A 25537-nucleotide genomic window follows, 5' to 3' on the forward strand; every position below is an offset into this window, starting at 1 on the left:
AACTACCGTCAGAAAAATCCAGGCGTACTACAAACGGCCCGTAATCATTTTTTTGTCACTACAATGAGCAATTTTATTAAGCACATTAATGTACTAATAGTATGTTTGTGTTTTGTGTTTTTCTTAAAGCAGTGGGCGCCATATATTCAGAACGTTACGACATGTAAAATCGGTTTTTTCAATTTTTAGATATATGCTATGTTTTTACATTTTTATCTGTTTATATTTCCGGGACTAAGTGCTTGTACATAATAAAACGGACTTATCCTGATCGAAAATAATAGTTAAATGAATAAATAAGTATAATCTACCTGTATTAACATGACTTTACATGACTGTTTTACCTGTAAAAGAATGCGTGCAAATGTAATCAAAAGCTGCGCTCAAACGTAATGATTTTTGAGCGCAATTGTAATGGTATTGCGCGCAAATGTAATGTACCGATTTTAGATTGGTTCCCTCTGTAAAATATTCAGTATGACTTCGGAATATACAAATCAAGCTAGTCATAAACGGCCGGGTACCAATATAAGAATTTACAGTTTCAAGATAGCGTTAGCTACAAAATAACAATATAAGTGTCAACAGTTTAATCCACTGAAGTAGAAATTAACTCTTGTACAGTTGAAAAAATACGTAAAAACAAACATTTATTTTATTGATATTATTCAATGGCTTTGTTCTTCAATTCACTTTGAGATAAAAAAAAAAACAGCAATACAAGCGCTGTTCCTTTGCTTTTTGTGTTTTATTTGCTGTGCATGTAATGATTTTGTGGGGAGGGGCTAAGGAGTATTTTTCTTTTTCATTTTTGTATGAAACATTTTAATATCAAACTAACATATATACCCAAAGAAATCGGCTTGAAAGCATTTATTTAGATAACATGTAAAGTATTTATTGTTCTCATTATAACAAGTTAACTGAGGATATTATCATAAATCATGTGACCACGACATATTTCTTTTACTTCCGTATCATCTTTTTGAAGTCATGATAATTCGTCCCATCTTCCCACATTGTACCATGAATGATTCGCGTTATATACTTGTTGTAAACTTTCCAAGATAAGTTGTTTTCTGATTGGTAATAAACAATCTTTGAATTACCGTTACAGTCATCAACAAAAACTGCAACAGCGACTTCTAGAGTGTCCTTCATTGCAGACCAGGCTGCTGGTTTGATGTTGTCAACAACATTTAAAACTTCTGAATCATACATTTTACACATCTTTCCTTGTCCAACCTGTATTCCATATTTATCAAAAAGCGATTTGACTTGAGACACCATGTCGTATTTGTTTTCAAAGTCTTTAAGTCCGATTATAGTGTTCCATACAGTCCAAAGGTCTTTCAAAGTGTGAATTTCGTCATATTTTCCAACGGTAAACGAGTTTGCTCCTACAAATGTATCAGAAATTTTCCATGCAGGATCTGGTGCAACAAGAACTCTGATAGTTGTATCTGAAGTATTTGTTATATTCATAGAATTCCCCATTTTTCTGAAACAAGTATGAATGATATAGTTTTCATGTTACTACAGATGTATGTTATGAAGGTAATATGAGTTATGAAAAGAGCGAGACGAGAATCCGTGGACCAGTTCTAATTTATATCAATTTTACTATTTCGATCAAATATTTTATACTTGGTATTCAAGTTATATAGAAACGTTTTGTACAATGATGGATGACACATCTAAAAGACAAATCTTTTACATGTGTTTCCTGCTAAAATGTTTAATTTAAATGCAAATGTTTATGTTGACATTACTTAATGTTTAAAAAACACTTTTGATCCAAGACCAATTTAATGCTGTTTCAAACGAAGATTTTTTTTTTTATTCATATAGAGTGAGAGACCTATATTCGCCGCATAATTCGTTCATTTCCACTTACATCCGACCTACATTCGAATATTTGGAACTTTTTATGAAGGTTTCAGAAATTTAACTATATGGAAAAAATGTTTGATAAAGAAATTATCTTCAAAACATTGGTTAATTGTTCTAAAAACGAACGCAAACTCAAGAGGAAATCAAATTGTTCGTGTACCATGGGGGACACATTTTCGCCGCAAAGTATGATATGGCCATCCTCATTATCCTGGTATATTATAAAAACGAATGTTTGCAATTACATGAATAAGCTTGAGAGATCATTCCTGTACAATTTTTCTCACAAATATTTACTTTAAAACTGCGCATGATTGCCATATAAATCTTACATAATTGCCAAAATCATTTAAAAACACCAGCGTATTTCTCAATATGTGCGAATAACCATGGAAATGGGATTAAGAGGAATATCAATAGTTGTAACATTACAAACAGCCTTTACCATCTATTTAGGCAAGTATTGGGTAAAGGCACACAAATTTTACAGAAGAAATAGCAAAACGGCGAAAATGTGTCCAAGGCGAATATACGCCACCCACTCTAGCTCCTAGATAACTATTTTTTTCTTGCTTTTACCTTTAGAAGTTAAACAAATGTACTATCAAAAAAGATACCATTTAACACACAGAATAGTAATAAACGTTACCTGATAATGCTGTTCCCTTTATAACTTATGTTTTTATTTAATCCTGTAAATGAAGATAGTAAGTGGTGATTAAAAATTAACAGGAAATACTTACCATATATATTGTACTGTCTTAAAAGAAAAGTAACATAAATCCAAGCAAAAAGGTCAAAAGAATTAGTGTACTAGGATATGAATGTAAAATGTAATTCGAATACAATACCTCTTTGAAGAGCCTCTTTGTTTTAATATTAAAGTTTATTTATCATTTCCAAAACCTATTTACTATTGAAAAATATATATATATACATAAATAGATAATTTTTATGTAATAACAATTATTTGTCGTTTAAATTACTTATCAAATCCTTAAGCGTAATTCATATTTACTGCTTTAAATTTCATAGAAGTAATATATTTGATACTTTCCAATGAATAACAGGCATATTTTCGCTGATATGGTCATACTAAAAACTATTATCTAAAGAAAATAAGTATCAAGAACTCACTTAATGATAAAATAAAATAAAACCCGAAAACAAAATTCGAAGGATATTGGGGACAATGAATGGTCTCTTTTGAATCCAAGATTATAAAGAGAAATCCCAAACTACAACATTAATGAAACCCCAAATAGATAATAAAATATTAAATAAGAATACAGAGAACAAAAAGTATCTTGATAATAATATAGATGATAATCAGTCAGGTTTTTTTTCATTCGTTGATGTTTAAATATAATAGTATAATAGTTTTGGTAATTGTAGTCATACTTCTATTTTGCTTTGATAATATCATGTTTTTATACCAGTATTTTTCTATCAATATATTTCTTGGTTAAGAAGTTTTACGCTTAATTTGAATTGATTTGATTTGATTTTTTAGTCGTCCATTTAACATATGTTTGAAAAGGATATAGGTTTAACTTTGTGAATCCTGAGTGCGTTTGAATCAATCTTAATTGACCAGGACTGTCATTTTCCCAATCAAAGCCCTTTCTCAGGGTTTCCGTCTTCTTCCATCTTTAAAATGGAGCCGCAAAGGGATCCTTAAAGTGTGACTTTAAACACCAACCAGTTATCACTTAAATCAAACGTTAGTGACGCTATCTATATGCTATAGTTGCACAGAAATAAAGATTGTCTCCGTCATATTTACATTATTTGATTATAGGCATACTCATAATTTTACTGTTATATTTTCTTACTACCTATAATAGTTTCAAAGATAATTCACAAACACTTGGGTTTAAGGGAAGTTACTTCTAAAAAGGATATTCATTAAAAGTTTCTAAATAAAAGAAATAATTACTCTTTTCAATAAAAAGATAAAAGAAAATAAATCAAGAATAACAGGGACCAAATCTTGAATATTAAGGTAACAAACTGGGTGTAAATAGTTCATATGACACACCGATTTATTCTTCGATTATGTATATAGAAACAAACGAGGAAACTACAAATACCCGTACAATTTTTCAAGTTGACCTAAACCGATTGTATATGTTCACTTTTAAAAAACCAACGAAAAGAAAAAAATCATCCAATGAAAAGGATCAACAAGATGTCTGAATTTATTAATACACAAACAAAAATAAAAGACGAAAATAGCGGTCGACAGACCACTACTTAATCATAAGCATTTGTGCCTGACAGGCATATTAACTTGTGAGTGCTCATACCTGGCCTTTTTAAGGGCGGAAATGTGACAACAAAACAATATAACAAACTGGTAAAGAAAGATACCAACGGCATATTCAAGCTCATGGACAAATTGACAATGCCAAAGCAGAACAGAAAAACGACGAAAAGATAAAAAAAAAAAAAAAGTCTAGAAAACACAAATAGAAAATTGTCAACTCGAACCCCATCAAAAACAAATATCTTACACCTAACTTCATGACAGTGGTTACAAAGCAAATTGTCGAAATCAATTTAATTTTGAACTAGCAGTCCACAGCTTCCACAATAAAGTACGTTATCTTTTGATGTTGATGTAACTGTGTCCTAAAACTATTACAATGTCATCATATAAATTACATTGTTTCAACTACAATCGCACGCCAATCTTTATCATAAAGGACAGTTGATTGGACAAAAGTGATGGATTTCCACGCCTATATTAAACTGGGGTCCTATGAACTGACTTAAGATAGCTGTCTATATGAGGGAAAATATTCAAGATATAATTAGACATTTAGTTGGGAACCAGTATTCGATATTTGAAAAAAAAAAGTTTTATCTCAAATTGTTTCGGTATTAAAAGTGTTGAGTAACGTAGTGTAGAACATGAATTGTATATTAAGTTTGGGAAGTCGTGTACAAACCCCTCCCCCTTTTTAAAGTCATTCCACATTAAGAAATACAAAATCTGCAGGTTTTGTGATCTTATAAGAATTGCAAATATTCAACAAATTCAAATACAAATTCTCATACAGAATGATTTTTTTTCTTTTTTTTTCTCAACATTGTCTGCTGAAGAGTGCTTTCTTTCACGTCCGCACTTCTATCGAGTATGGTATGCCAAATAAACAAGCGTGTTCTATTTTTCCATATTCTGTAATTCTATTGGCCATTTTTCTCTATCCAGTAAGAAATGTTTATTCTATAAATGATTTTTGTTTTCTAATCGTGCATATGGAAATTTCCTTCTGTATCATGATTTCGACATGATAGATTTTTTTTTCTGTATCAAAGACATATGTATGACGACACTACCCAGTAATACAACCTATCCCCCCTTTCCCCTCCCCCGAATCTGTCACTGTACTGCACAAATAATACATTTATCAAGCTGTTTAAAACCAAACAGGGGGGAAATTATTTTACATTCTTTGAAATAATTTGGATATCTGAGATAATAAATCAGTAGATAGGGTGACATTACATGTATTTGGTTTGTAGATATGAGGTACCAGTACTGCAATCTAATTAAGGTAGCTGTAGTAATTTGTAAAAAGTAGTTTTGTAAGAGAGATCTGAAAACTAATAGAAAAAAAATCGACCTCCTGAACTAGATTTTATCCTTGATAGACCAACTGTCCAACAAAATATAAAATATTGCCTATTTATCAACTATTTTTGAGAATATTAAAATATATTTAACATTTATTGGTAGTGAACAAAAAATGCTATACCCCCAAAAATTCAAAGACAATGTTATCCGTCCTCGAGTATCAGTCAAATAGCCCTTACCAAACAATTGAAGTTTTAAATTGCAATGAATTATGGATCTTAAAAATCTGAAACCGAAGACGTAGTAAATATAAAAAAGAAGATGTGGTATGATTGCCAATGAGACAACTCTCCACTAGAGAGCAAATAACACAGAAATTAACAACTATAGGTCACCATACGGCCTTCAACAATGAGCAAAGCCCATACCGCACAGTCAGCTATAAAAGGCCCCGAAATGACAATGTAAAACAATTCAAACGAGAAAACTAACGGCCTAATTTATGTACAAAATATGAACGAATAACAAATATGTAATACATAAACAAACGACAACCACTGAATTACAGGCTCCTGACTTGGGACAGGCACATACATACAGAATGTGGCGGGGTTAAACATGTTAGCGGAATCATAACCTTCCCCCTAACCTGGGACAGTGGTGTAACAGTACAACATAAGAACGAACTATAAAAATCAGTTGAAAGAGGCTTAACTCATCAAATGGATAAAAATACAAATACTACAAATACAAGTGGACGTGGCCGGGTACTTGTACATCCAAACAACAAAAAGACACTAAGTACAGATCTGAGAGTACTCGCAGCTACTGACAGCTAGTTCAAAGCCACTAACAACTAATAGAAAAAACATGACCTTGTGTAATGCCAAGATACAGGTATCGACAGATTGTAGATCCATGAATGTGTATATTTATATAACAATAATATTTAGTTTGCTTTTAATTTACTGATCAAAACACCAATTTTTACAAAATCAATATTAGTACCAATAAAAACAATATTTAATGATCTAATTACAGTGTTGAATTGGTAACCTTTTAGAATAAGTTTATTTAAAGGATCGATAAGTTTACCAGGATCGTTTCTAAATTTCCGGGCACGGTAAACAATATTGCCTTAAAAATGAGGATGTGCAATCCCGTTTGAAATAAGTTTTCTACAGGTACAACCAAACTTCAAAACCAAATTTTTATATCTTTTAGAAGAATTTAGTAAAGGTTTTAAGTAATTTGTGGTAATGAAATCCCTGGCTTAATAATTTACCAGTAATACATAGATTACAATCGTTAAAATCAAAAACGTCACAACAGACACGGGCATAGCGAACGAGTTGTGAAATATAAACACCGTAAGATGGTGCCAAAGGAACATCACCATCCAAAAAGGGAAAAATTAACAATAGGGAACGAAAAATCGTCCCTTTTGTCGTAAATTTTAGTGTGGAGTTTCCTGTGTAAAACCGAAATATCTAAATCTGGAAAGGACAGTTGTTACCGTTTAAATTTGATTTATTTAAAGTAAGTTCCTTTGGGTAAATTTTGGCTGTATATTGAGAAAATTCTTGATTATTTAACGAAAAAATGTCATCAAGATAACGGTAAGTATTGTTGAATTTATCAATTAAATGCAATTAAGACGGGTCTTTACTGAGTTTGGTCATAAACTGTTATTCATAACAGTACAAAAACAAGTCTGCTATTAAAGAGGCGCAATAAGTGCCCATAGGAATACCTACAACCTGTAGATAAACTTTGTTGCCGAAACGTACATAAACATTATCAAGGAGAAAATTAACAGCTTCAATCATCTCATCACACCTCCAGTAAGTATATCTAGCATATTTACCTTTCTCATTAGAGAAGAAGGCTTTAAATGAGTTGCAGCAAATATATTTGCATTCAGATTTACCAAAGTTGACCTTCGACTCATTTAATTGGCTATTATTTTAAAGTCCTTTTGGTCATATTTCTGATTTGTTGTTTTCAATTTGTTTTCCACTATTGCAGAGCTATTTGTTGTCAATGGTCATCTTGGTCTGACCTCTGTCACGAACTGTTTTATCAGTGTTGTAATGTGTAATCATTTCGAACACAATACATGAGAAGGATGCAAGGTTGACTTTGACTGCAAAAGAGGACGAAATGATACGTCAAGATTTGTTAACTCCTCACGCAAGATCGTGATTATGGAGCAAAATACTGATGCTCTTTGACTGCAATAGGGGACGAAAAGATACGTCAAGATTTGTTAACTCCTCATGCAAGATCGTGATTTTGGAGCAAAATACTGATGCTTACGAATGTACAGAAATTGCATCGCTTACGTACATCAATTGACCAATTCAATATTTCATTCGTTTTACCTTATTTTTAATTTTTATATAAAAAAAATTTACATTTTAGCACCCAATTATTCAGTCTTTTTTCTTTAATTTTTTTTTGCACATTTTTTTCTTTATTTTTTTGGGGGGTGGGGGGGGGGGGGGATTTTCTATTCTGTAAATCACCTCGTATATCTTGGGTAATTTCAAATAAAGATCTGATATTCAAGTGGGATATATAATGCATAATACTACTAGAGTAGGAGTATCTACAATGAGAAGTTGTTTAATTGGTCGCTTTTTTGTGATCTCTTTTAAAATTAATTTTTATAGATTAATATGCTACAACCAAAAAATTTTAAATTCTCATATGCTTTCACAGAATTATAAGACATATTTTGATTTCTAAAGGTCAAATTATGTTGTATGCTACTAAATTTTTCAATGTTCAAAGAAAATGTTACGGCCATATTTGGAATATTTCTACTATATTGCATTTTTTGATAGTATCAACATACTTATGCTCATTTTACAAAAATCATACTTATTCATTTATTTCTATGAATAGCAGATGCTGCATAATGGATTTGATTGGTTCTAAAAGATATTGGATGCTCTCATGATTATATTAAATAACTTTTGTAGTTGTTAGATTGTTTTGTTTTAAAAAAATACACTATCATTTCTGTTTATAGCATATTTTAGAAAAGTGTCTACAGAAAATGATGAAAAATATTAAAATGGCATTTTTACCTTTGATAGATGCTGATGTAATTCTTTAAATTCTATATTGAATACCTCAGCATTTGGATGTTGGCTTCCAATTATTTTGAGATTCTGGCATCCCATCACATCATTATTTTCGCTCAAATATCCGATGCCCACTGAAATGTGGGTGATTTCATACAACAACAAAGGAGCAGTGAAGCTATTTCAAACTAGATTTAAAAGCCTTTCAATCTTTTCTAAAATTCATAGTAACACAGCACCGTATGTACTTTTTTATTGTTCTAACAATAGTATGATTGATTATTTTAAATAAATCAACAAATATGAACCCTGGCCCCGGCGCCATAAAACTGTTTGAGTAAATTTTTTTTGGCTTAGCCTGAGAATTTTCTCAATTTTTTTGATTCTCAGCAAAATACACCGCCATAAAAAAATTCTCAGATGTTTTTTTACTCAAAGTTAAGAATATTCTTACATATTTGAGTATAGCCCAAACCATACTTAAGTATAAAAAAAATTCTTACGTGTTGCTATTAAGGGTATTTTGATATAGAAAATTACAACTGTTAATAGGGTTTTTGTTAAAACTTTGTTAAAATTTGCATTGAAGAACGTCACTTATCTGCACAAATGAAATAGTATCCGAAAAAAACATAGACATCTTTACTCAGTCCAACATTTTTTGTTTGGTTAAAGTTGTTTTTTCATATATTTTTTTAGGATAAATACTCAATATCAATTTTGTCAAAAACTGTAAAAATTGAGGTTTCAGGCTTTTTCCAGGGTTCATAATTTGTTGATTTATTTAAAATAATCAATCATACTATTGTTAGAACAATAAAAAAGTACATACGGTACTGTGATACTATGAATTTTAGAAAAGATTGAAAGACTTTTTAAATCTAGTGTGAAATAGCTTCACTGCTCCTTTGTTGTTGTATGAAATCATTCACATTTTAGTGGGCATCGGATATTTGAGCGAAAATAATGATGTGATGGAATGCCAGAATCTCAAAATAATTGGAAGCCAACATCCAAATGCTGAGGTATTCAATATAGAATTTAAAGAGTTACATCAGCATCTATCAAAGGTGAAAATGCCATTTTAATATTTTTCTTCATTTTCTGTAGACACTTTTCTAAAATATGCTATTAACAGAAATGATAGTGTTTTTTTTTAAACAAAACAATCTAACAACTACAAAAGTTATTTAATATAATCATAAGAGCATCCAATATCTTTTAGAACCAATCAAATCCATTATGCAGCATCTGCTATTCATAGAAATAAATGAATAAGTATGATTTTTGTAAAATGAGCATAAGTATGTTGATACTATCAAAAAATGCAATATAGTAGAAATATTCCAAATATGGCCGTAACATTTTCTTTGAACATTGAAAAATTTAGTAGCATACAACATAATTTGACCTTTAGAAATCAAAATATGTCTTATAATTCTGTGATAGCATATGAGAATTTAAAAATTTGTTGGTTGTTGCATATTAACCTTACCTAATTTTAAAAGAGATCACAAAAAAGCGTCCATTTAAACAGCTTCTCATTGTAGATACTCCTACTCTAGTAGTATTATGCATTATTTATCCAACTTGAATATCAGATCTTTATTTGAAATTACCCAAGATATACGAGGTGATTTACAGAATGGAAACCCCCCACCCCCCCCCCCCCCCCAAAAAAAAAAAAAAAAAAAAAAATAAAGAAAAAAATGTGCAAAAAAAAATTAAAGAAAAAAGACTGAATAATTGGGTGCTGAAATGTATAATTTTTTTATATAAAAATTAAGATTAAGGTAAAACGAATGAAATATTGAACTGGTCGTAATCGGAATTGGTCAATTGATGTACGTAAGCGATGCAATTTCTGTACATTCGTAAGCATCAGTATTTTGCTCCAAAATCACGATCTTGCATAAGGAGTTAACAAATCTTGACGTATCATTTCGTCCCCTATTGCAGTCAAAGTCAACCTTGCATCCTTCTCATGTATTGTGTCAGAAATGATTACACATTACAACACTGATAAAACAGTTCGTGACAGAGGTCAGACCAAGATGACCATTGACAACAAATAGCTCTGCAATAGTGGAAAACAAATTGAAAACAACAAATCAGAAATATGACCAAAAGGACTTTAAAATAATAGCCAATTAAATGAGTCGAAGGTCAACTTTGCCCGATGGAGTTGAAATCTCAGTGTCTTTACATTTTCAAAATTTATAAATGATCAATTAACGGGAATTAAATAGAATTGCAGAATCAAAAAGTCTCTTTCGCCAACATGCTTACTGCGTCTTCGGTTTCAGATTTGTAAGATCCATAATTCATTGCAATTTAAAACTTCAATTGTTTGGTAAGGGCTATTTGACTGATACTCGAGGACGGATAACATTGTCTTTTGAATTTTTGGGGGGTATAGCATTTTTTGTTCACTACCAATAAATGTTAAATATATTTTAATATTCTCCAAAAGAGTTGATAAATAGGCAATATTTTATATTTTGTTGGACAGTTGGTCTATCAAGGATAAAATCTAGTTCAGGAGGTCGACTTTTTTTCTATTAGTTTTCAGATCTCTCTTAAAAAACTACTTTTAACAAATTACTACAGTTACCTTAATTAGATTGCAGTACTGGTACCTCATATCTACAAACCAAATACATGTAATGTCATTCTATCTACTGATTATTATCTCAGATATCCAAATTATTACAAAGAAAGTAAAATAATTTCCCCCTTGTTTGGTTTTAAACAGATATTAGGCGAAATTGATAAATGTTTTTATTTTAAATAAATCAACAAATTATGAACCCTGGAAAAAGCCTGAAACCTCAATTTTTACAGTTTTTGACAAAATTGATATTCAGTATTTATCCTAAAAAAATATATGAAAAAGACAACGTTAACCAAACAAAAAATGTTGGACTGAGTAAAGATGTGTATGTTTTTTCGGATACAATTTCATGTGTGTAGATTAGTGACGTTCTTCAATGCAAATTTTAACAAAATTTTAACAAAAACCCTATTAACATTTGTAATTTTTTATATCAAAATACCCTCAATAGCAACATATAAGAATTTTTTTTTTATACTTAAGTATGGTTTTTGCTATTCTCAAATATTTAAGAATATTCTTAAATTTGAGTAAAAAATACCTGAGAATTTTTGTTATGGCGGTGAAATTTACTGAGAATAAAAAAATTGAGAAATTTTCAGGCTGAGCAAAAAAAAATTACTCAAATAGTTTTATGGCGCCGGGGCCTGTTCTAGAGTTCAGATAATTCAAATTTTCAGAAATTAAAATCATACCAAAATATTTTACACAAATTTGTTTTTAGACGCTTAAATTAATATAGGTTACTAGCTGGTCTGGATTTTGATAGAAAATAGCCAAAGAAATACATAAAATATGTTATGTCATGGGTCACGCACGGATTGTTTTCCTGTATAAGGAAGCGTATGCGGCACATCAAAGATAAGATAAATTTTTAACCAGACATTTACCCATTGTACATTTGCATGTACCACAGAACTTGAATTCACTTGAATACATTGACCTCTTATCTTGTCGACGTTGAAGCCCGTCAGACAGTTGGCTAAATCCACACAAGAAACCATGATGAAATTTGAAATTTAAACAACTCTTAATTTTCACGGGAACGAATTTTTTGCAAATACGTTGTCCTAGCAATTAGTTCATCAATGAAGTAATTTAAAAAATAAGACGCCAAGGTCTTAACTAGCTCTAGGTTATAATGAAGAAAATGTTTACCGTCTTGAAGCAAGAAGGTCTCCTATTGTACACGAAGTTTTCTTCGTTGACATATTCTGCTGGTGGATAAAGTCTCGCACTGACTTAAATCAATGTAGGGTTTACAGAAAAATGATGATTTAATGGTTCGAGTTATGTATCATTTGAATAAAAATATTATCTATGTAGAACTTTTGCTGTCATTTCAACTTGAAATCAAGCTCAATTATGCATATTTTATTGTTTTATAGATTTTGTTCAGTTCCCCCTTCCCTTCCACTGAAATTAATTATTTTCATGCCTGACAAGGCAAATGTAACTCGCAACACATTCTATATATTCAACAATTTATTCCCGGGGTTGTCATATTTAAATGATTTGGAACAGCCCTGAAATAGAATAGATAATGAAGTGTCCATCTACCGAGTGCAGAAAGCATAAGATATGCAAATTGATAGATACAATATTTGGTTCCTTTTTATGATTTGGTATAGGTACGATATAAATTAAGGAGATGTGGTATGATTGCCAATGAGACAACTTTCCACAAGGGACCAAATGACGTAGATGTTATAGCAACTAAAAGTCATCGGCCTTCATTAATAAGCAAACCCCATACCGCAATAAGCAAGCCATAAAAGGCCCAGACATAACAAAATGTAAAGCATTCCAAACGAGAAAACAAGAGTGTGAATTATGCACAAAACAACAAATAAATAACAAATATGATTCATATAGCAACGAACGACAACTAATAAATTACAATCTCCTGACTTGGGTCAGGCACATAGATAAGGCGAGTCAAACATTGTTTTGTGCGTTATAAATTACACCACAGACTTTCTTTATTCAAAGAATAAGTTCGAAAGTACAAAATTATTACCAATTTGCCATGATAAAGAAGGTTTATAATGGAATGTCTTTCGGATTCAAATCAATTAAATTTGGTAAGCGATGCAAAATTCTACAAAAACATGTAAAATTTGCAGTTTTGTGACAAAATATGAATTTTTGAGCGACAGATAATAATTCTGATTGGGAAACAATACTTAAGAAAAGTGATAAAGACTGTTTAATAATCAATTTGCAGTAGGATTTTGCAACTTTTAAATATTTTTCTTGCAGGTTAAAAAAAATACAGGGTAAATTGGCCACATCTTTTTGCATCGAAGAACATCCGGCGAAAACAATTATTTCTTTTTATGAATCATAAAAGACATCGAGTGCTTTAGTAAAGATTGACATTTAAGACAAGGTGTGAAATGCATTGCCTCTTTTACAACTGTATATATATCGAAAATGTATAACCCTTAATCGACAAAGAGGAGGACGTTTATCCGGACTTTTATGCAAAAGTGAACTTTCGATTTATACACAATACTTTCAAGCAAGTACAATAAATCTTACATTCTTACAACTCCTGATCACTCCTCTGTTTTCATATTTAAATGAAATCAATGGATCTCGTAAAATTTACGACTCCAGGATATCTTTCACAGTTGAGAGATAAGTATTTGAAACATCGATACTAAATATATCATGCTGAAATTTGTCTTTCTTAGGAAGAGGATGCATTTTTAAAAAAATAAAATGTTTGACTAAATGTCTTGAAAAATGCATTGCTTGTTTTGAAATAGAATGGAAAAAGTGGTTTATTTTTACTAAAAATTATTTTTAATTGAATAAATTAATTTTCAAATTGTCCCAAAAGGACGTTCAAAAGACGGTTGTCTATCAATTTAAGAAGGCGGGGCAAACGGTCATTGGTATCCAATGAATGGTCCACTGTACAAAGTGTTGAAGAGCGGTGATGCTCAAACACATCGAATGACATTGTCATAAATGAATGACAGTGTTGTATAAACAACAAAAGAGGCTACTACATAATTACGATTGTGTAATCCTAATTCAAAATAAAGTTGAAATTGACAGGTAGCTTTGCAACCACTGTCGTGATGATGGGTGTAGATAACAAAGCTAGCTCCACCAAATAAATATAGATGTATATGCACTTGATTTATTTCACCAATCAGTTCCCTTATTTGACGATTTATAATAATAAGAATTCATAATCAGTTCGTAAAACGTAAAACCGGTTGCAATTTAAATAGTATTGGTTGTCTTCGGGAGAATATATGTTATATACTGGTTAGTAACATATGGTTAGTTTTTTGTCGACGATTTAAATGCGGGTTTTCATTTAAAAAAATTAAGGAGATGTGGTATGATTGCCAATGAGAAAACTATCCACCAAAGTTCAAATGCAAAGGATGTTAGCATTTATAGACAACCTTTTATTACGGCCTTCATCAATGAGAAAAAAACTATACCGTATAGTTGGCTGTGAAAAAATATGAAAAAATTCAGTCTAATTTATATCAAACCAATTTACAAAGACAAATATGACAGATATGAACCAATGACTTCCCCTGAACAACTTGACTCTTGACTTGAGACAGGCACACATAGAGTGTGGCGTTGTTCAACATTATTTGAAGGCGCCAACCATGGAATTTCTCTAACCTGGGACACTGGTGTGACAGCATAAAAACAAGAACAAACTATGCAAAACTATAATGTTTATTTTAGATTTATTTGAAGTCAATTTCTTGTGGTATTTATTAAGTGTAATTGGAGAATTCTTGTTTATTGAAAGTAGTAATATTATCTTGGTAACAAGGAAAGTAGACATATCTTATTTCAAGACTAAACAACACAGACAGAAGACTACTGTTATTGTAATTTAATTAGTTCCTTTATTCTATGATTACCTATTTATCTAGGAGCACAAATTATAGAAAAGAAACTAGCTTGACTCCTGATCTCCAAAAGATCTTTCGTCTATTTAGATGACAACAATAATTAAACTGATTTCAAACTATAACATACAAAACGTGGGAACATTAAAGGCGGACAGACGTTTTATACATTCTCTTTTCGTGGAACAAGCAAAGACTTAGAAAACCAGAGATTATGAAAAGTGTAATGAGAAAAAATTACTATGAACGTAATATGTTAGTCTTATATGACTAAAAGATCCTCATATCAATTGCTGTAACAGTTACAATTTAGCTCTTACGTTCATTCTCATAATTCGTAACCCATTTGTAAACACTTTGTCGATTTGGCTGTGTTTATATTGAAATGTTAAACGAAATGTTTGAAAAATATGACGACATACGAATTAAATCTCTCGAGCTGAAGGTTATGCCTTTACATATACATGGATGCTCTTAATTCTGATAATATCGCATTTGAGAGGAGTTCTGAGGTATGTGTTGTTTTTTTCTTTCTATTCTATTATAAGGTTTACGTATTTCGGCAAGTCAACATGGCAACCCACACCTTAGTTACGGCGGTCAACTTTGAATTTGACGGTTGAATATTACGCAACAAAACATATGTTTGGTTTTAGATAAATAAGGATTCAATACGTTATTTCTAGAGGTTATTCAAGGAATAATTTATGCAAGCCATAGATATTTGACAATTCTAGCTTCATCTAACAGAAAGGTGAAATAAAAGACATACTGCACACTTTTCTTTGCTTCAGATTTTTTAATTACCGTATTTGTCATATTAGAATCGAAATAATTCATGCAAGCCATAGATTTGTTATCATTATTACATGGCTTTGGCTGCTATAGTCGAATGTTATCTCGAGCATAATCAAACAAAGAATATATATTGTTTCGTTAATTGTTTCTTAAAAAAATCCTTGTATTAATAAAAAATGGTGTTTGTAAAAATAAGTGCCCTAAAAGTCTGTCTTTATCCGCTTCTAAGTTAAAAAGGAAAGGGTGCAAACATGAATGAATAGCAAAATCGTGATTTCATGATATACGAAGAAAAAACAATTGAAATCACATCCAAACATACTTGATAAAACGACATCAACTAGATTGGTTTTAGAAATAAACAACATATTAAGATTTTAGCAATCAATGTGATCTTCCAGTACAAAAATTAGCCATTTCAGAATTTTGTTTCGATAATACAAGAATAGCGCTAAGAATATAAATTAAAATGAAATTAATAAGACATAAATTTTCAACAAATAACATTTTGTTCATTGTTAATTATTGAATTCAAACATTGAACTGTTAAAAATACACATACATACGTGTTTATTGAAGAGTGAAATTTGATTTACTTTGTTTTACTGTCATTTAAATTGTTTCAAAGTACTATGTGATTTAAGTTATTGAATTTTGATTCATAATTACTTATTATTAATGTGCATATTTTATTTATGAGACACGTCAAATGTCCTGTCTTGACAACAACAAAAACAAAACACTAAACAAAAGCTAATGTAAAAGGAAATGTGGAGGAACATGTCTAAATGCAACAACAGGTATCTTATGTATTTTTTGTTTTTATAATTTTTATGATACTCGGTAAATCATGTAAAACGAAAAAATTAACACTTTTTGCTTTTAAATTATGGAAACGATGGGAATTATTCCGTTTGATTCAATCATCACCGACGAGATTAACGTCAACGACGCATGCGTATGCCGTACTTGGTGTTTAATAATGCTTCTATTCAGATGAGTATATGATGAACATTACTTTTACAAATTGTGACTTGGATGGAGAGTTGTCTCATTAGCACTCATACCACATCTTCTTGTATCTATATATAATTCTTTTGTGTATATTATATCATTTTTCATTCAAATTGTCCTTTGTATACTAATTATTTTCGTTCGACATGCACGGGTTATTCATAGGTAAAAAAAAATCTATATCAATATCATATAATTATGAAACTAATGAAATAAACATTATCTAAAATAAAGTCATTCTGTGCTTGACTGATTGTACTTATTAAAAGAGGTTTAAAGTAGATTTGGTCAGAGTATTCATATCGTTCATTGATCTTTGGTATCTGTCTTTTGGTTCTTTCGTTTAACCTCAATGTAAACAATGATGTGTGTTTGTTTATTCTACATTGGCTAGAGGTATAGGAGAGGGTTGAGATATCACTAAACATGTTTAGTGAGATAAATGGTTGGTACCTATTAAAACGTTTAAACCCGCTCCATAAATTAGTTATATACATTTCATTTATAGACTTAAACTATTGTTGTCAAAGATCAGCTAAAATTATAAGTTTCATTCCACTGAAATATTGGATCAACAAAGTCTTTGCAAAAGTATCATTTTCAGTATTAAATATAAACCTTAGTTTTGTGAATGTTATGAGCACAAACACATGAAACACTCTTAAACATTCTGTAACAAAATATAAAAAAATATATACTTTTTTGTAGATATGTAAATGATATGAAAGAGGAAGAAAACATGTGATCAACTCATTGTATACATTTTGTCATCAAAGTTATGTAGAGTTACATCTGTACTTCATACTATGGCAACGCAAATCTTCTCATCGACTGTAAGTACGTCATCAACAATAGCCAACTATGCACGATTAGGACTAGCTTCTCAAAATGAGTTACCAGACATGCTTCGAGAACTCTTATTGATAAAAGAACCGCCACATCTTTTGGAAGCTCACCTTCAAAACAACAGCTTCTTATCAAGAAACTTAAAAGCATATGAATGGAATATTATCAGAACTGTTCAAGAGAACTCGTATCATGATTTTGATGAGGCGCTTACGTACAAGATAATAAGAAATCTAAATTTAGTGCCAAGTCCAAGCCAAGGCTGGGATAATGACATGCAACCATCTGCATTTGAGATAACAATAGGCGATGACATTGAACGAATAAGGCGAATTAGGAATGAGATAGTTCACAGAGGAAACACAAATGTTCAAGACTCTGAATTAGCTAAGTATTTCTCTACATTTAAGAGTATAGCCAGCAGGCTTGAGTCATACCTTTCGAAGCCAAACAGAGAATTTGTTTCAAAAATAGAGATAGCTGAAACTTGTTGTATAGACAAAGATTCAGAACAACGATACCTCAGACTATTGAACGATTTAGCTGAACATAAGGCACAACTAACCATGAGCTTTGCTGATGTTTACCAGGACCTAGGTAGTCTACGTTCAAAAAGTAGGTTGCCTTTTGAATGATTCATATAGTCATATAAATTGAGGTTGGAAAACAATTAAATACTTTTATTCGAAAATTTATTTCCCGAAACTTTAATATTTCGTTCTCATGGATCATTGACTATTCGCGTTGCTTACGTTTTTTTCCATATAAAAAGAACATATTTGTGATATTTGCTTCCATTATACTCTCAGACGACTTTTACATGTATCTATTTTATGTCTTTTAATTGAGTTAAGCCATTTCAATTGACATTTCATAGTGTGTTTTTCTATGTTGTGATGTTACACTATTGTTTCAAGTAAGGGTGAAGGTTGGTACCTATTAAAACGTTTAAAGCCGCTGCATTTGTTTGCACTTGTCCTAAGTCAGGAATCTGATGTTCAGTAGTTGTCGTTTGTTGATGTGGTTCATAAGTGTTTCTCGTTCCTCGTTTTTTATATAGATTAGACCGTTGTTTTTCCCGTTTGAATGGTTTTACACTAGTCATTTTTGGGGCCCTCTATAGCTTGCTGTTCGGTGTGAACCAAGGCTCTGTGTTGAAGAACGCACTTTGACCTATAATGGTTTTTCTTTTACAAATTGTGACTTTGATGGATAGTTGTTTCATTGGCACTCATACCACATCTTCTTATTATTTATTTTGATAACAAACGTATGTTTTGTGCATGTGTATGTGTATGGAAGTCTTTTGAATAGTTATTTTATGAAGCAAAACACTCAATGACAGGTTACAAGGATATTCGTAAGCCTATTGTGTCTTAAATTCCAAGTATTGGCTTCAGTTTTGCTGCTAGCAGCTATCGCATGGACAATACACTTGCCAATACCCTCATAACTAGTGTATAAGTGTTCTCTTTTGCGCAACAACCTGCACAAAAGGTTAAAACATCTAAACCCCGTACTACCTTAAGCTTTATTCTGTTGGATGGATTAATTAAATACAAAGTTAATATTTATGTATGGTGGCGCTGCTGGAATGTTGCTACATAGAAATGGAAAGTTTACAATAGGGAAGCTAAAATCATCTCTTTTGTCGAAAAGGGGTGTTTTTAACCGACCCTCATTATCAATTTCTCTAGATGTAAGTCAGGATATGAGGCAGACGTTTCTGTATCTGTTGTATCCTTTATATCAAGTTGGATGGGATAGACATGATAGATGCATTCAGGATACATTACATAGTCATCAAATTTGGATTATTTAGGGTTATGACTTCATCTATATAGCGGAAAGTGAAAATTGAAGGATACTACTAACTTCTTTTCTTTCTTCATAAAGACTTTCTTGCAGGACGTCAGCCACATATTATTACATATGAAGGTATATTAAACATCTACCGTTGTCTATACATTTTGATAGAAATATTGTATATTTTTCATTATAGTGAAAGGGAATGTTTCAACACTTCAAAAGAAAATAGACAGCGTGATAAAAGAACAAGACGAGGTGATTCCGAGGAATATTAGAGGTAAACATTTTTTCATAGTCGATTGAATTGCAAGAGAATGTATTCGCATTTATTTATCAGTTTTACTTTACATACAAGGTATAATGAAAACTTCGTGATACAATTAGTAAATTGAAGTCAAAACACCAAGTTTGATTTTATTTGAATATAATGGCAATAATACAAGTTGAAACTAAAATTTCATGCGACAAACATTTTTACGCTTTACATGAAAATTCAATAGAGCTTACACTCACTGGTTTGTCCACATTTCCGCTGTAATAAAACAGTTAACTAGTGATATATTTTAATTTGATATAGATTCTTCTTAAATATTAAGTAATGTTATCAAAAATTGCCCCTTACTTAAAAATCCAAAGCGATATTGCATAATTGATGTTTTGCAAATGATGTTGTGAATTCTATAATTTTTAAGATAAATTTTAGTGTATTTAAGATAAAATACTGAAAATTCACAATAAAGTCTTAGGATTAAGCTAAAATTAAATTCCACGTGCGATTCAAATGGATTTAAATTCACGTGAAATTCATGTGAGAATAATTGCCTGTATAGATGTTAAAAAACCAATTTAACAGTTAACACCGTTTACACACATACATATATATGTAAATGTTTCAGCATTTCAACAAGCCGTCATAGTTATTCAAGTTTTCGATATTGAGAATGAAATTGCAGAAAATGTAATTTTAACCATTCATGTAACAATATGAAATAATTAGCAGTTACTGTTGTAAACATGTGATTACTTGCATAAAACAATAAATCGTTTTGACAATGTTATTTGTTAGCTATATAAGTTTAACAACGAAATCATGATTGAAGTATCTGATATCAATTGTGAGATGGATATTCCATAGCAGTCAATAAATTCGTGATGGCGTCTTTAAATTTACAAAGTGATAATTTCAACTTCACCTTATTGAACCCATGGCATATGTACGTATATTGAGTAATGATGAATCCTTTTATAACTATTAGCCATTTATTCTACAGATCAAATTGAAAATGATTTACAAAAATGGAAGCACGATGATGAGAAGTTTGTACCTACAAGAGCTGTTCAATTTGTACTAAATTGTCGGAAAAAAGAAAACTGTGTAACTGTTGTTGGAAGCCCGGGGATAGGCAAAACGGCTATCACAAGACACGTTGCGTTAAAGATGGAAGCCTTATGATATACTGTCATTCATATAACAGTCCCAACAGATATAAGAGACTTTTACCAGCCTGGAAAACTAACAATTTTTGTTGTTGATGACATTTGTGGTAATTTTACAGCTTATCAAAAGATGATTGACAGCTGGAAACAGTTACTTGGTGTTGTTGAAAGCATATTATCAGATAATTGTAAATTGGTTGTGTCTTGTAGATCAGTGGTTTATAAAGATAAGAAATTTAGTGTTTTAGTCCCATTTAAATCTTGCAAATCTTGTAATATGAGTTCAACTGAATTACAGTTATCAAAGTCTGAACGAATGAAAATAGCCTCAGTTCACTTGGGCAAACATGGGTATGAAATAGCTCAGAAGTCTCCTTATGACTTCTTTCCTCTTTTGTGCTTTCTTTGTAGTAGACAAGAAAACGTCGATATCAATAAATTCTTTAGTAAACCCTTTTCAGTATTTGAGAACGAGCTTGACAGCCTTTATTGTCAAGGAGAAGATGGCAAGTGTAAGATATGTGCTTTATCACTTTGTGTTATTTATAAGAATGAATTAGAGGAGAAATACCTTACAACCAATGATCCCACTGTCCGTGTTATCATAGATAATGTCTGCGAAGCGTGTGGGTTGAACATAGGAACTTCCAGAGTCAAAATATCAAAGAAGAATTGGATACACTTGTAGATACGTATCTAAAGAAAGAAAGAAATATGTACCAAACAGTCCATGATAAGTTTTTTGATTTTCTGGTTTATTACTGCAGTACCAAAATGTTCAGTTGTCTTGCTGAACACGCAGTTAGTAGTTTGATCCAAAAACGGTTTCTCCGGAACAAAATACTTGATGAGAAGGATAGAGATATAGACGAGTTTATCATTATATTTCCAGACGATAAATTAGCATTGTATTTGAACAGGCTTGTCAAAGACTGGTCAAAAGAGAAATTAAGAAAAGTGTTTGTTGAAAATAATAATATGAAGAGTGAAAAATTTAGGGACGCATTACTAACTGATTTAGCACATCGTGATTCAGTAGAACAGGAAAAACTTGCCAACATGACACAGACGTATAACGGGACACTTTTAAGTTGCTTAGAAGTCTGTTGTCGCCAAGAATATACCAATTTTCTACCGTGGATTTTAAAACAAGGTGTTGATAAAGCTCAAAGTAATAGTCATTTGACACCAGTTAGTTTAGCGTATGGTAAATAATAAAGAAATGATAGATAAACTATTAAGTTTTGGGGAAGATATCAACAAATTAGGAAGCACAGATATGACACCAATACATTCCTTACGGTGTTACAATGATATCAATGTAGGTGTAGTAAATTTATTAATGAAACATCGAGCTTGCATCAACAATCAAATGTTTAATGGTTCAACTCCATTACTCTTAGCTATATCTACTAATCAAAATATACAGGTATTGAAGATACTTCTTTACAGTTCAGCGAATTGTAACATTGGTCTCTATAACAGTGAGACAATAAGAAATATGATGGAAACGGTGGAGGTTTGGACAATGGAAGAAGAGATGACATTTTGGTTGACTTGGTTTACAGATAACTGCTCACCTTTTGTTGATGAATATGTTAAACAAGAACCAGACAAAGTACTTGAGATCATGGGGGGAGCAACACTGTTGCATATGGCTTGTTTTAAAAATGACATTCAAATCATTGAACTCTTATTGGACAAAAATGCCGTCATCAACATAGGTAAAGAAGATGGCTCGACACCTCTATTGTTAGCTTGTCAGTTTGGTTTCACTGATGTCGCAACAATACTTCTTGAACACGACGCCGACCGAGAAATTGGAAGAGATGATGGAAAAAACGCAATAGACATGGCAAAACAAAATAATCATTTTGAGATTTGGTTTCATTGTTAGGAAATCTTAGGTGGAAAATGAATATTGAACTTTATTAATTTCATGTCTCCTAAGTGCTGTCCTAGATTTATAAAAATGTACCTTTATCAGGAACGCTCAATCACAAACATTCGAAAGTCACGGATGTATAAAGACGTGAATAGAATTATAAACATTAAGGACGGGAAAAATATATGGAACAAGATTAGAAGGTTCAATAGGCAGAAAAGGAATAAAAAGAATGAAATAACTGCTTCGTATTAATAAACATCAGCTGTAACTATTCACTTATAATATAAGGGACAGGTGCTTTCTTTCAGGGACACCCAACTTAAACCTCGGGGGTTTGAAGGTATATTGCTTATTCGTAAGTTACAATTTGTTTTCTTTATAGTTTTATTTTCGGTTATGTGTCTGTTCATTGTTTTTCGTTTTAGTAATGGTGTTGTCTGTTTGTCTTCGGTGTAAGTTTTTTTTAATTGTTCCCCTGATATGCTGATATTCGTTTCCTTTTTAACTTAGCTGTATGATTCTGTGTAATAAAAACTCATTTGACAAGATAGAACAATAAGATTGGATGGCATTTTTTTAGCTGCTTTTTATGTCAAAATCAAGAGGTGAATTAAGGAACAGCTATTCCTTGCATAATTCAAACCTAAACTCAATGTCGCAATACGTATACTGTATTATTAAATATGTTTGTACTAAATGGGTATGTTGATAATCAAAATCAGTCTGACATCAGATTGTTGTTGTTCCATTTCAATTACAATAGTATGCTGTTTGTATTTTAGTGTCATTATATGCAATTTAGAATGAAACCATAATGTAAAAGTGATGTAATCTCCAAGATTTGTTTTTCTGTTCTTCTAAAAAAAAATGCAAACCATTCTTATATTGTACTGTAACACCATTGTTCCAGGTTACGGGGGGAGGGGGGGAGGAGTTGGCGCTAGCAGGCATGTTAAACCCCGCCACACTCTGTATGTGCCTGGCCTGTCGTTTAGTGGTTGTCGCTTGTATATTATGTTTGTTTTTCGTTCATTGTTTTGTGCTTGAATCAGGTCGTTACTTTTGTCGTTTGATTTGTTTTACATTTGTCATGTCGGTAACTTTACTAGCTGACTATGTGGTATGAGTTTTGTTCATTTTTGAAGTCCAACGGTGACCTCTACTTGTAGTTGTTAACTTCTATGTTGCTTAGTCTCTGGTGGATAGTTGTCTAGTAGCTATAGGTAATCACACTATATCTTCTGATATTTCAATAAAGCAGTGTGTAAAATATTACTACAAGTAATCATTTAGCCGTTAAATACAAGAACCTAAGTAAAACAAAACAATATGTGTAGAAGAGACGATGGTAATAGGCTTAGATGGCTTCAAAATTTAAAAAAATTTAAAACGATTTATTTTGGAGATTGTTATTTATAATTTATTGGAACATGAGTCATAGAGTTAAAACGTGTTGTTTGCATTAAAAAAATCATTTTGAAGACGCCGAAATGGTGAGTGCTAATGACTTCGAATATAAAAAATGTGCAAAAAGAAACCACAACAGTACGACGTTCTTTTTTATGTATACTTTGTCGCTAAGTTATCAAACATCACCTACTAATATTTTTGATGCAAGCTTAATAGATAATGTAATTTAAGTGTTTGTTCATACCCAAGCAATGTATTGAAAGGCTGAGATGTTAACATGACATTGTGATTATTTTAACAATGTTAAATTGTACATTCGTCTGTCTTAATTATTTTCATCTTTCATTTATGAATGAATTAATAACGTCTTGTCTCAATCATTTTTATGTACTCATAATATTGTATAGTTATACAGATTCGAATCTCGAGATTATCGTATTATCTTGCAAGGTGAAACTTTGCGTTACTCGTTCCTGATACTTACTACGATATTGGAACAAATATCCGGTACGATATTGACACATTTTTCTGGCTCGAAAAGTAGAGGTGAAATGTAACTTATGGAGTAAGAAACTAAAACACTGAAAACAAACGTATAATGCCATGACAAAAAACGAAAAACGACCAACGGCAAACAACAGTACACAAAATACAACATATAAATCTGAGAAAAAAACCCAACACAAAACCGTGGTGAAAGAAATGCGAATACATTAATCGTATTAGTCCACCGTGTAATGCCAGTTTTTTATCATTAGAGCTGCTGAATTGAGAAATCATTTAGGGTGAAGTTATAAAAATAGCTCACTCACAGTATGGGTAGGCTCGATGTTGAAGGCATAAGTTACATCTTTAAACCCCTATTCTTTATTGAAACTTTTTTTCATTGGCGATCATTCCATTTTTGGTTATATTTTGAAGAATTTGTAACAAACATGTCATAATTCCTGATATTAATTGGACAGTCTTTATGACGATCGTATAAATGCAAAGTCAAAAATTATAATATGAATTGATTATTGTAAGTCTTGAAAGGTAGACTTTCAAAATCGTTACCATCGCTATTGCAATTGCTATGTTGAAGGATGTAATATTTTTCCTTCATGGTACTTTACTGTTTATGTTTCCATAAAACACAAATCAATATTCACCATATGGAAATATGAGTATTTCAACAAAAAACTACTGCTTATTGTAGACTTGAAAAGTTTTGGATATCCTTGCTTCTTTTGTCAGACTTTTTTAACTGAAAATCGA

The 25537-nt window shown here is 31.3% G+C and overlaps 1 protein-coding gene and 1 long non-coding RNA gene across 2 annotated transcripts; one reads left to right on the plus strand and one right to left on the minus strand.

The window, feature by feature from the left end:
• Positions 1 to 858: 858 nt before the first annotated feature.
• Positions 859 to 2588, minus strand: LOC127710991 (uncharacterized). Its single transcript, XR_007986440.1, has 2 exons — positions 2543 to 2588; positions 859 to 1501 (listed from the first exon to the last, which is right to left on the minus strand). It is a non-coding gene; the product is annotated as an uncharacterized LOC127710991 (long non-coding RNA).
• Positions 2589 to 16588: 14000 nt separating this feature from the next.
• Positions 16589 to 23564, plus strand: LOC127712231 (uncharacterized). The gene is made up of 4 exons (XM_052218561.1): positions 16589 to 16676; positions 17599 to 18351; positions 19739 to 19822; positions 20817 to 23564. The coding sequence occupies exons 2-4, from the start codon at positions 17697 to 17699 to the stop codon at positions 20996 to 20998; spliced, it is 921 nt and encodes a 306-aa protein (XP_052074521.1). The 5' UTR covers positions 16589 to 16676; positions 17599 to 17696; the 3' UTR covers positions 20999 to 23564.
• The last annotated feature ends 1973 nt before the right edge of the window (positions 23565 to 25537 follow it).

This window comes from Mytilus californianus, unplaced genomic scaffold (genome assembly GCF_021869535.1).
Source record: "Mytilus californianus isolate M0D057914Y unplaced genomic scaffold, xbMytCali1.0.p SCAF_8, whole genome shotgun sequence".
Taxonomy (NCBI): Eukaryota; Metazoa; Mollusca; class Bivalvia; order Mytilida; family Mytilidae; genus Mytilus; species Mytilus californianus.

Coding starts and splice junctions, on each gene's coding strand:
- LOC127712231 (XM_052218561.1), top strand. CDS start 17,697: ATGGCAACGCAAATCTTCTCATCGACTGTAAGTACGTCATCAACAATA. Junction 18,352..19,738: donor AGGTAGTCTACGTTCAAAAA/GTAGGTTGCCTT, acceptor TTTTCATTATAG/TGAAAGGGAATGTTTCAACA. Junction 19,823..20,816: donor GATTCCGAGGAATATTAGAG/GTAAACATTTTT, acceptor TTTATTCTACAG/ATCAAATTGAAAATGATTTA.